Genomic DNA, 12,597 nt, shown 5'->3' with positions numbered 1-12,597 from the left:
TGTCATTTGCTGAAATGGCAACTCTGTAAATGTGTCTCCAGGGGGCATTTTGTACAAAAGTTAAGAGTATTGGGAGGACCATATCTCTTAGGCTACAGATTTGTACTGGGCCACGCACTGTTTTGTCTCCAGCTTCTGTCTACCAAACACCAATTCTGTGTGCACGGCTGGGGAGCTGGGATGAGGATTTAGGCTCCAGAGTAACTGCAGTCAGGACACAGTCTGCTGCAGGGTGTTGGCATAACCCCTGTGCTCACCTTCCAGGAGAATTAAGGCCATAAACATAAACTCACTTTGAGAGTTTCCATTCTCTAATTGTTCACTTTAGACTCAACCAGAACAAATCATTTTTCCAACTTGCAGAATGACATTTCAGGAGAATATAGGGAGAAACAAGCCCAACCCTGGAGGTAAGCTCAATGACAATATTGCATTGAGAGTACAGATCGCTAACAAACTTCTAGATTTGGCCCCTTCATGAGGAAGACAGTAACTCTTCCAGTGCAGGGTGATGGCCTAGGTTACTTCCTCAGCAACAAACAAAAACTGTCCTTTTAAATGATATTGCTAAAAAAACCCAACAAACTATGGAGGTTTTTTGGGGGGAAAAATGTTTTCCCATGAACCTTCTGCTACATAAATTCAGATTAAAATTAGAAAAATTTTAGAAAAACAAGTGCTGACCTGTAAGTGAGAGTTAAGAAAACATATGGACTAATTCAGAAATGCAGTCCTGTGATGAGAAAATATCCAGGGTAATAAAATGTTTACAGAAGAAAGTTCTGTGGATTTTCAGGCAGGGGAATAGCAGTTGTTACCTCCTGCTGAAATATCATAGCCGCAATGAAGTGGCAAAGACGACAACTGACATGTCAGAGACACATAAATCTATCCTTACAGGACTGACAACTTGGTCTGATTGCTCTCCAAAGATAACTTTATAACTTGCTGAAGTGTGACTTAAGGATGCCCTGGAGCAGCACTAACCTGTGTACCTTTCTTGTGGGTAACTTTTTATAAGCTATAGCTTTAGTTAATAGCTTATGCAATTTTTCATTTGACCTACGGGTGTCCCATGTGGGTGGGATTTTCAAAAACACTCAGGCCCAAATCCACAAAGGGATTTACACAGAGATGATTGCACCCATAATATGTATTAGGGAGCAGAGCAGAAACTTGGCCTCAATTTAGCCTGTAATCTAGCAAGGATACAGGAGAGGGTCTGCAACACCCTAAATGTTCACCAGGAAATCTGCCCATGCTTATACGTGTGAAATTCCTCTGGACAGTGGTCATGCCTTAGCTCTGCTCCTGCTAAAATTGAGTAAAACTGAGCATCAGGCAAGTGCTTTTGAAAAGGCCAGTATGAATATTTTCTTTTCCTTACTGTAACTTCAGTGCTTTCTGAAACACCTTTTAGAAAGAAGTACTTGAATTTTATTGTCAGGTAGACCACTTCAATAGGAAAAATGTGTGTGGTTTTTATTTCAGTGTTTTGTTTTTCAAGTGAGCTATTGAACACACACACATACACAAGAATAAAAAGGATGATAAAAAGGACAATAACACAATATCCAGTTTGGTCCCAGTGATGTTGGCTGTGCTTAATCTGAAGCTGTTGATAGTCTCTGCATGCAACTTGAGATCTTTGAGTATGCCCTCCCTTTTGATGCTGGCAAAGAGCAGTGGTGGCATCTTCATATATGTCAAACATTAGGAGAAATTTTGTCCTCCGTGGGAAACAAGCCACAAGCAGCATAAATAATAAGCCCTTAGGGAAGCTGCTTTATTTCCTTTTTTCCACCATCTTTTCACAAAGCCAAACCATCCCCCGTGGCATTTGGACACACAGAAGACAGTTGCATTTGAAAGGCCATAAGCAGTCAAACTAAATAAATAGATGTGAAAAGCTGAATCCCTTGCAATGCCATGCTGAAAAAAAAAAAAAAAAAAAAAAGGTGGCAAACTGGCAACTTCTGCATGAAGGCTCAATGCTGGTCTGCTTCCTCTGACCCAGAGAGTTTTTGGTGAATGTCCCTGAGGAAGTGCAAAGAGCAGGTTGATCTGGCCTCATGCCTGTGGAGCAGGCAGAGGTTTTTCTGAAGGATAGTGCAGCTCCAGAACATCTCAAGCTAAACTCTCAGAGCCGTGTTCAGACTCCAGTCAGTGGCAGAATTTACAGTCCTCTGAGTGGGCAGAAAGTGCCTTTGAAGCAGTAGAAAACCCCAAGGCTCTTTAGAGCTCCTGGGAATCTTGACCATAGTGGTAGCAGAAGATACTCCTCTGGCTTTCACAAGGACAGGGAATAAATGCAGTAAACTGTATTCAGGGTAATCTGAGGGCTGCAGAGTGAACTGGAGAAAAGCCTTTGTTTGTCCTCTAGGAGCAGTGTTATAGGAAAAACCTATAGATTTTAGAATATCTAGATCCAAGCACAGAGCTTCTGCTGGCTTCCAGGAGAGTGTCAACTGCAGATAATTAGCCAAGGGCTTAAAAGCATAATAGGGTTTCATTTCAAAAGCATTTAAAGTTTATTTTTCACCCGTTCAGAACAAGCAAAGCATGGTAATACTGTTGGCTGTTTTAGTAGTATGGGCAAAGAATATAATAAAAACTGCTGGAAAAGACACTGTTTTCTCTTAGACCAACTGTTTTAATTAGGGGGAAAAAAGCTTTCAGAAACAAATCCTCCTTTGTATACAAAAACCCTCCTCCAGATGTTGCTTTCAGCTATTCTACTAGAAGATGTTTCTTTTCCCTTAAATTTTCCCTTGGAAACAAAGTGAGATCTAAACTCACTTTGAGTGAGTTCTAAAGTGAGTTCTAAAGCAAAATACTGGGTGATCTATGTCTACACAGTAAATAAGCACTGAAAATGTTAATTGGGAAAGCTGATGGACTCATGACACTTCCTAAGACTGACATGATTTTAAAGTTAGTCACACAAGAGATTTTTCCCCACTGAGCATATTTTGTAGGCTTAGGGATTTAAAGTCACATCCTTGCAGGAAGTCACCAGAGATTATGTGAACACTTAAGTCCTAAGAGTGAAGTATGGACCCTCTGGAACTGGTACAGATACAAGAGGGCACAGGCCTTGTAACAGCATGTTTGTAATAAGGTGCAAGTCGGTGTAGGGAATGGGAGAAGAGGAAGGTAGATTTTGCTCTAAAGCACTTCCACCCGGGCTTCTTTTCAAAAGCCAAGTAAGTGTTTTATGCTGCATGTCAAGATTTACAACCTCTTGTCCTCACTGATAAAAAAATACCAGTTAAATGCAAGTAATAGAAAAATCACATAAAAATTATTTCAGCTACTTCCTGAAGACCATGGCATGATCTAAAGAAGTGCTGTTGTTCCTCAATGCCAAAAATGCCCTCCTTGTCAGATAAATTACACGGTTCACCATCTGCTGCAAAACAAATGTTATTGTCGGTTCTAGCATTTAGTTCCTTTTGTGCTTTCTAGCTCTTCGATGGGAGGAAATCTGGGCATGATGCTTTATGGTCACAGAAGAGGGAAGTAGGTTTCTTTTTAAAGAAAAGAACTAAGGAACTAAGATGTTTCTTTTAAGTATTCACTGCAAAGGCAAGGAAAAATAAGGAAAAGTGACACCCAAGTACCACCTGCAGTCAGATTTAGGGTGAATGTTCTCAAAAACTGTTCTGTCTCACACTAACATATTTTGGACTTGAGCATTTTGTCCAAAAAGTTGATCAAGAACTGCTGAAAAAGGAACAGAAAACCTAGAGCAGAATAGTCTTCTAGATCCCTGAGTCCAGGGTAGGTACAATGTATTTCTGAAGCTGCTTTAAAATCTAAGTCAGCCTCTCCTTGACCTATTTTGGTACCTAAATTAAGAGAGGGTAGCAACACTTGGTGGTCTCACCTGTTCATTTCCAGTTAGCGTTCATTTTAATCATAGGTGCCAGAGACTCTTTCTTAGAGCATTTCATTACTTTGGCCAGGCTGGAGGGTTTCCCTCAGCACTCCCAGATGCAGGAGCAGTATAAACATATCCAGTGCTACAGTGATAAGCAAATTCTTTGAAATAACCTAGATCTCAGCCTGTGTGCATATTCATACATAAGCAGTAAGGCACATCCTGCATTAGCCTGCACTGAGCGCATCAGGTAACACAGCACAAGTGCAGAAAGCAAGAATAAAACGAGCCTTGATCAAACAGTTTCTACTTCATTTATTCTTGCCCTGCTCTGACCGGTGTAACTTGTAATTAGTCTCTGCCGGCAGTGCTGTGGTACCAAAGAATGGTGGATTAGGGAGAAACTCTAGAATTTCTCCATAACTTGACAAGTTATAACCTGAAAAGCTACACTTAGTCCATTAAAGATTTTTCACAGTGACATTTTAGTGCAGCTAGGGAAATATGCCACTGTGCCATTTATCATTTTCAGGCCATGGACACTGGAAAGGAGGTTGCTATGAGGAACAAAATAAAATAGATTACACGTATAGAAGTGAGGTGAAGAATACTGATAAATATACACCACTGAATGTCAGCAAATGTCACTTGAGAAGCCATTTGCAGCTACCAGAACAGCTCTGCAAACCAGCAAAAGTAGCAAAACCAGGCAAAACAAGTTGGGTGTACTCACTTCCACATGAATAAGCAATAAACCTCTCTGAAGTTACACCAGAAAGTTGTTAAACTTGATAGATTAATCTTTTCCAAATTGTTCTGTCTCATACTGTATGTGGCTACAGAGGACTCTAGGTGGTTTAAAGTGAGAAAGAGAAAGCATTGCTGAGAATGCAACTGAAGCATATGCGTTCAAACATTTGTATTCTGCTTTGTATTAAAGGGACAGTATGAACAAAGAAGTGATTCATCAGACCACTTTTTCTTCCATAGGGCTGCTCTTTTTTTTTTTTTTTTTTTTTTTTTGTCTGAACTTCACTGTCAGAACTATTGCATTACCACCATTTCTCCTTTAAATGCATTTGCCACTCTAGCAACAGGACTTAGAGTTAAATCAGTTTGGGTTTGGTCATCAGAAACATTGCAAATTAAATCTTTTCTGCCGAAAAACTTCTAACAGCAGCTACCTAGCATGCCACCTAAGTGTAAGTGAAAGACCTGCAAGACATCTATCTTTGCAGCAGCATCTGAGTTGTAGATCTATGGATTGGCTCCATTTTGGGTTATAGACCTGCTGACCTAGAAAAAGCCCTCCTTGTGAAAGTCACCATACTTGAGAGACAGTATAATGATTCATTCAGGCTTATTTGAATCTGTGCTGCCTGCAGCCTCTTGAACCACTGCTCTTCATTGATAATAAACTGAATATTTTTGGCTCAAAAAATCTCCCAGGAAGAAATAGGTGTTCTTAAAACTTCAGAAACTCTGTCTGCTTTTATATTTAATTTTCCATGAGATTCCTCCTCCCGAATTCTAATTTATCTTAGCAAAATCAGAGACAGCCTGCATCATTTTGATTTCATGAGGCTGTTATCCCCAGACATCACACTCATGCAAATTTCAGATCAGTTTTGTTTTCATTAGTGAAAAGCAGCAATGTGGATCACATAAATGGGGTCACACAGGAACTCCTTTATTCAAAATATTTCATACATGCTAAGATATGCTGTTTGTAGAACTATTTCAGTCAAACTTCTCACCATATGTTCATGTAAAAGCTATAAACAACCAGCCCTACAATGGCATCCTAAAGCCAAGGAGTTTAAATCTTTGAAGAGAACAAATTTCTTGTACTTACAAATCCTGTAGATGGAGTATGGGCGAACCTTCCTTTCTTGGGCAGGATGTTTATACGGTGAATTTTCTTTGTACTACTCTTCACTCTATTCTTGCAGAATCAAAATCAAAAGTGATCCTTATTAGTCAAGCCAAACACTTTATTAAATTAAGTGTAAAGCCTGGTTTAGAAATTAACAATGAAAATTAGAAAACAAAGATTAAACAGATGGGTTGAACTTTTCTGAACCACTCTCTACCCCTCTCCCCACCCCTCTCTCCCCAATTCTTTGAAAACTAAAGTAATCTTTGAGACAAAACAAGCATTTGACAGCATCTGTCATACAGAAGTTCTGTAGATGTTTTGCTGCTTCTTTGGTCTTGTTTTGAATCTCTCTGTCAATTTGCATACATGCAGCAGAGTCTCTAGGAGTGATGCTCACTCACAAGCTGAGAAGGCAAGGACTATGTGGGATACAACAAAAGGGAAAAGATCTATCAGTTTGCTACCTCATCATGAAAATCAGTGTCTCCAAAAACTTCTCTTTTTACACAAAAGTGTACAGTTTGGTGAAAAGCACAAGTAAGCTTATTTATCATTTATAGTTGAAATTTAATGTATTATGTAACAATATGCCAAATTTTTTTTCAGAAATTCTGAAGGGTAGTATATTTTCACACACTTGTCTTCAAAACAGACAAAAATACAATTTCTTAAAGGGTATATGAAAAGCAGAAATGCTTGGCCTAGAGATTTTAAATAAATTCTTGATAGGCAGCACATGAATAAATATGCTGATTTTGCGACAAGCGCTGGAAAGAAACTTCTGGTTAGCAGCCTGCTTAACCTCATGAATGGTTTAGTCCTTCCTTCCTCCATCCTAAGCATGAAAGCTGCTATCCACACCCCAGACTTGACCTAAACTATTGAGAGTGATGGAGAAGTGCCTACTGATGCTGGATCAGGCCTGGTAGCCTCCAGGCTTGACCCTGTAGGCCTGAATCAGCCCAAAGCCAACCTGTGCTTCCCCTTGGCCAGAAGTCCTTCCAATGCAGATGTTAAGGTACGTGCAAATTATTAGAATTGCTTGATCAGAAAGCCCTGGTCCTTTGAAAAAAGTAGAAGTTTTCCCTGAATAAAACAATACAGGTTTTGCTTGGTACAGGTGGTAATAATGAAGAATCACAGTTTCTGTTATCAGGTTTTTTGACACATTTGTCTGAGTAAAAGGAACATATAATTCTAAAGGGCAGGGGAAGAAGATTGTAAGTTTTTGCCCTTTTTTATTTTAATGGCTAAACATTGTAATGCTAGCTAAACACAAATTCTTGTCTGTTAATAGGTTCCTCTAGTTTGTAATAAATAGGAATGCTAATGACTAAAATTTGGTATTTGGTATGCATTAGCTTTTGTAAGTCTTTTCTTTACAGGCTTCATTGACATTCAATATGGCAAGCTTCCTTTGAAACATATTTATAAAATAACTACAGTATAATTAAACCAACAAAGCCATCTTTTAAGTCAGCTTAATAGCTCAGTTTTTCAGTCTGTAAATTTTTTATTTTAAGAAGGAAAAATAGTTATACTCAATTCTACTCTATATTTCATTTTGCATATAATTTCTTTCCGTTTGCAATCTGTGCATATCTAATTCTTGACAACTGTGATTATTAATAAATGTGCATGAAAAACATGCTTCAGAGATTCTTCCACAAGAAGATTTTTTTGTTAATGAGAACTAAAACATATCTTGACAAAGACAATATAGGTAATATGTATGTGTATATATACATATTTCAATAGCTAATGGTGGTGTAGTTAATACAGAAAAATGGATTAATAGATGTGGCAGGTAATACCCGAAGTGGATGCTGTTTGATAAATGTAACTAAAAATATTTTAATTACATGAAAGCAATAGGTAAATAAAAGCAATTATACTTAATTTAGCTTTCAGCTGGTGAGCATTTTCTGTAAGCTTTAATAGAGGAGATAGCCTGTGCAGAAGGCTAATGGTATAGCCTCTGCTAACATTACTCATTAAGGTTTCTAAGCAGTAGTAATTCTGAGGTATTTCTCTGGAAGACTACAGTGTTCTTCATAAGGATACTTGGAGCCTGATAAGTCTAATTCATAATAACATCTACCTCATTCAGAAAATTAAAGTTTACAGAATCCTCTGCAGATTGAAAATCTTTATACTATTTAGAACCACGATCGTGTTTACTTAAGGACAAGGTAAAAAGTGATAATAAGTAAAGTGGAATCTCCTAACTGTTTCTTAAACACTGTCCTCTACAGGCACAATAATATTGAGACCCCATTTACGGTATGATGAATAAAAACAGTTGACATCATTGTTATAACCTTTATTTAAAACTGTTACCAAGGTTACTAATTACCATCACTGTGTGCAACAGGTCCCGCTGAAGCAGTATCTTTACAGATGAACTGTAATGTGTAGGGCTATAATAAAAGGCATAAGGGATTATGCACAGGCAAAAATGCTGAAAATCGCGCAAGCACATCTACATTATTCCGTGCATCACTTTGCAAACCTCCGCTTTCGATGCTGAAATACTCAATGCGGCTTTTTGTTTAATTCGAGCATTTAGAGTGACTATGCTCTGAAGTGGCTTCACAAATGTCGGGGAGCAGAGGAGGTAGGGACTACAGTGACCAACAAAACCTGCTGCTGCTGGAAAATGTTCTCACTTCTTCTCCACCCTTCGCGGGGCACCTGGTACACGGGGAAACCTGCCTGCGTTGCGTTAAGCAGGACTGCAGGGAGAGAACGCGGAGCTGGCGGGGGCACGGCCCGCAGCCCCGGGCCCGCACCGCCTCCAGCGGGGGGAACTGGCCCGGGGTGCCAGGGTGGCTAAAGGGAAAGCGGAGCGGCAGGTGACGTCCCGCTCGCCCGCCGGCCACCACCCCGCTAGGTCACACCACCCCGCCCTCAACTTAATGACACAAATCCGGGCTCTTAAAGTCTTTGCGACTGATCGTACTCGCTCATTTATAAATAATGATCTCCACATAGATGCATAACAACAACATACCAGAAGTGTTTGGGGAGAAATCCGATTAAAGTCTATAGTTTTTTTCCCCTCTCTCCCGGAGCAAAAGTCTCGCCACAGGTCAGCTGCCGCGGCCGGCCCAAACTGCGGGGTTAAAGGGAAGAAAAGGCTCCAGGCGGGAGGGGGCTGCCCCGGCCCGCTCGCCCTGCCGCCCCTTCGCTCGCCCGGCCACGGACGGAGGGAGGGAAGGAGGGAAGGAGGCTCGGCCGGGCATTTTGGGGGGAGGGAGCCGCCGGCTTGGCTCGAGCGTGAACTCTGCTCCCGGGACCGATTTCCCCCCGGCGCCAGCATCCCCGGGCGGGGGCGTGGGGCCGCCCCGCTCCGCCCGGACCGGCCCGGCCTGGGGTGGCGGTGACGCAGGACCGTGCTTTCCTTTCCTCTTTCGGGCGATTTAGGGGAACTAGAAAAACAAACATCGGGCCGTTTCATGAAACGGTGGAGAAAACTCCGAAGGGAATGAGAGCGGGGCACATCCTTTTAGAGGAAGGACAAGGGTTCTCTGAGGAGGGAAAACAAAAGATGACAGTGGTGGCTGTAACCCCACCATGAACCAGGGACCTTCTGGCCATGCTCGGAGAGCTAACCTCCCCGGACTTCCCATTACCTCTCCATGACACTTCACTAATGCTCACACAATGGCCAACTGAGCAGTTTAAGTAAAGATATTTTAACCTGAACTAAACATTGTCTCCAGACAATAGGATGCAAAGCAACATCTGGTACCACACGTAAACAATGCTGTGCAACAGCATATGCTCGACGTCTGGAAGTTTATGTCAACGCTAAGCAGTCGAGGAGGATGTCGCTGCTTGGCATGAAATCTTAATAAATGGCTGTTTGCTGTGCTTCCGAGATGAGCATCTAGGATCCCTCCTCTCAAGGCGTCCTCTTCAGGCTGAGACTGCCCGGCAAGACATCTTCGGACCCCATCCGCGCCTCTTCCCTCCCGCCCTAGAAGCAGAGCACCAGTGAGAAATGCCGCGGGGAGAGCCCGTGGACCGGCCTAGGGACCGCACCGGGTTACCCCTTCCCCGCTGCGGCTCCGGCTCGGCCGCCGGCGCCGGTGGCAGCGGCGGACGCTGAATGGCCAACTTCAGGGAAGCGCTTCTTTAAAGAGGAAGCTCTAGGCTAATGAAACAACGGGAGGTGACTATCGCAAACAGCTGTTCCTCATACATATTTCATTATACAATCAGATAATGCGTCTTTCCACCTTCTCAATTATTCACAGATAAACATTTTCAAGACGTTTTGACATCTGTCTTAGGGCCTGCTATTAATTTAGTAATCACTATGGTTAAAAATGCATGGGGACTGCACCTCACAACAACTCCGATTTTTCTTACGGAAAAACTATCGTAAGAGCTCGCCCTAAGCAGCTCATCAGGTCAAAGAGAGCCCCGAGACGGAGGGAGCACAAGATCTTTGCCCAGCAGCCCTCGGGCTGCCGCTCCGGGAGGGCTGCGCCGTCCCCCGCGCCGTCCCTGCGTGCCCGGCTGTGCAGCGCCGGGCCCCTCCCGGCTCCCTCCGGGGCTCCCGGGGAGACGAGATGGGCGGAGGAGGCCGAGGGGGGAAAGAGACGGCACCTTCCCTCGCAGGCGAGCCCTAAAAACACACAGAAAAGTCGCGTCTGCCTCTTCCGTCGGGCTCTGGGCACAAGCACCGCCGCCTCTCTCGGGGGCGGAGGGAGGTCGCGGCTGCCTGTGGCCGGCCCGGGGGAGGACACCTGCCCCGCCGGGAGAGTGCTCCGCCAGCCCTGCAGCCAGCGTGCCTGCTGGCCGGGGACAGAGAGGAGCCGTGGCAGCTCCCGTGGCTTCGTTCCCCGCGGAACAAAGCCCGCGGGTCCCCGGCCGGGCAGCGAGATGCGCTCCTCCTTCCTGAGCGTCGGTGAACTTCTTACAGCAAGTTTGTTTCACTGCTGCTGAGCAGGTTGTAAACCTGCAAGACTCTAGGAAATCGCAGCATCTTAAAACTGCCTTTTTCTCTTCCTTGGCAATTATCCCTTTTCCTCAAAATAAAGCGCGCACCACCCCCAAAACGCAGTTGTACACGCGCAGTACCAGATGTTGTTACACACGAGCATTAAAGGGCAAGTTAAACTAGCAGAAGGGAGAATCAAATCTCGACAACTATTTCAGACATTTTATTGATTAAATTAAGCCACTCAGCGTCTTTCCTCCCTCCCCTTCCCCAGGTTACCTCTTTTTAACCTCAAAATCCACACACAATCGGCGCCTTTCACGACCCTCCCCCCCTTCCCTCCCATGCCCAGGTAAGTAGATGGAAACGCTTGCGTACTTCCCGATCCTGCTACACAAGATCTTGATCACAACTGGTTTCTAGAGCTGCGGTCTCGACAGCGATTAGGGGAATCGTTTCTGCAGAAGGAGCAGGACCCACGCGTGAGCCAGAACAACGAGGGAGAAATGGAATTTTTAGCCTGGCCAGACTCGTCTCCCCGTCCCGCGGGGGCACGGCCACCGCCACTGCCCGCCAGTTCCTCCAGTTCCCGAAGTGCTGGCCGTCCCCGACCGGCGCATCCCGGCGGGTACCCGGCTGCGGGCGGGCTTGTTTTAAAGCCTCAGCCAGAGTCCCGGCCGTGAATTTCATTTTAATCGCACTGCCAAGTGAAGTGCAGGCACCCAGGACGGAGGACCTAGGAGTGTAAAGGCCTTTCTGCCTCGCAGGCGGCGATAGGCAGAGAGGGATTTGGGAACAGCCGGAAGAGGACATGCTCTGTGAAAAGGAAACGAGAACTCTTAGTGCTCCCTTCAAAGTATTGCCCACATTTGAAGACCTTGCCTTCTCTCGAATGCTCTGTAAACAGCGAAAGGGTTAGTGGTGAGCTCTGAGCCTCTGGTTCAGATCCACCTGGAACCCATGATTTTAAAAGTCAGAAATAGGGGAAATCGGGCTGTGAATGTGTGGAGGGGAGACCCTTCCACCTCAGCAGCATTCATTATATTTTAATGGGAAGTGTCAAAAGCCCGCTGGAATCTTTGCGCCAGCCGCTCTTGAATTGGTCCTGCACTTGCTCAGAGCCGGTCTGAGCCTACTTGGCTCCTGACTTCAGCTCTCTGAGTCCTCGTATAGTTTCAACACTGTATTTGCAACTTTGGCCCCGCAGAACCGTCCTGCTCCCCGTCCCTACCCCAGCCTCAAGACGTCCTTCGCCCTATTGATGTGTGCTACAGCCAAACAGGGCAAAAAGACGAGAATTGTATTCGACAGATGCTGCTCACTCGTGAATAACAGGTTCAGCGCATACGGTATCTCTCGCCATTATCCTGTAAGTTAATATCGAGTAGCAATAGCTGTCTAAATATCAAAATCTATTTATAGGGGATGTAGAGCTATGACCTCTCCATCTGACCTTCAGGAACCGCAGGCTGGAAAACAGGGCAAATGAAGAAAGGGAGGGGGGAAAGGATAAACCCAGGATTACAATGGAGATTCGTGCGTGGCGGAGCTGGGCTGGGCTGCCTTTGTTCCGAAATCCTGAGAGGACTTGAATCTTTAGGACGGCACTGGCCCTGCGGCCCAGGGAAGGAGAGGCTCCGTCCGGCTTCTCTGTGTCCCTGCCGCGATCCCGGGGCTGCTTCCTCCACTTCTGCAGAGCTACAGAAGTTGTTGTTGTCGGGTTTTGGGTGGGGTTGGTTAGTTTCTTTCACAATTAAAAAAAAAAAAAAAAAAAAAAAAAAAAAAAAAAAGAGCGCCGTTGACTAAAGAGCAGGTCTCTGTGAGCAGTGAGGGAACAGAGAGCTCAGCAAAGTGCAGACCCACAGCTTAGGAAATCATTTTTCA

At 44.3% G+C, this 12,597-nt stretch overlaps 1 protein-coding gene across 19 annotated transcripts in view; it reads right to left on the bottom strand.

Moving 5' to 3' along the window:
* Nucleotides 1-12,597, bottom strand: part of LOC119699465 — a 30,757-nt gene that overhangs the window by 6,844 nt on the left and 11,316 nt on the right. For 10 of the 19 annotated variants that reach the window (XR_005256444.1, XR_005256437.1, XR_005256431.1 and 7 more), the window contains one exon: nucleotides 5,739-5,823. Coding sequence is in view for 1 of the 19 variants with exons in the window: in XM_038133043.1 (XP_037988971.1) it covers nucleotides 12,147-12,457 (311 nt within the window). In the remaining 18 variants the exon portion in view is untranslated. Of the gene's footprint in view, nucleotides 1-5,738; nucleotides 5,829-8,775; nucleotides 9,745-11,535; nucleotides 12,458-12,597 lie in introns of those variants that run through there. The other 9 variants (XR_005256433.1, XR_005256440.1, XR_005256439.1 and 6 more) reach the window with 3 other exon arrangements.

The sequence above is a fragment of the Motacilla alba genome, chromosome 3 (assembly GCF_015832195.1).
Source record: "Motacilla alba alba isolate MOTALB_02 chromosome 3, Motacilla_alba_V1.0_pri, whole genome shotgun sequence".
Taxonomy (NCBI): domain Eukaryota; kingdom Metazoa; phylum Chordata; class Aves; order Passeriformes; family Motacillidae; genus Motacilla; species Motacilla alba.
This window is presented reverse-complemented; position numbering and strand designations above follow the sequence as displayed.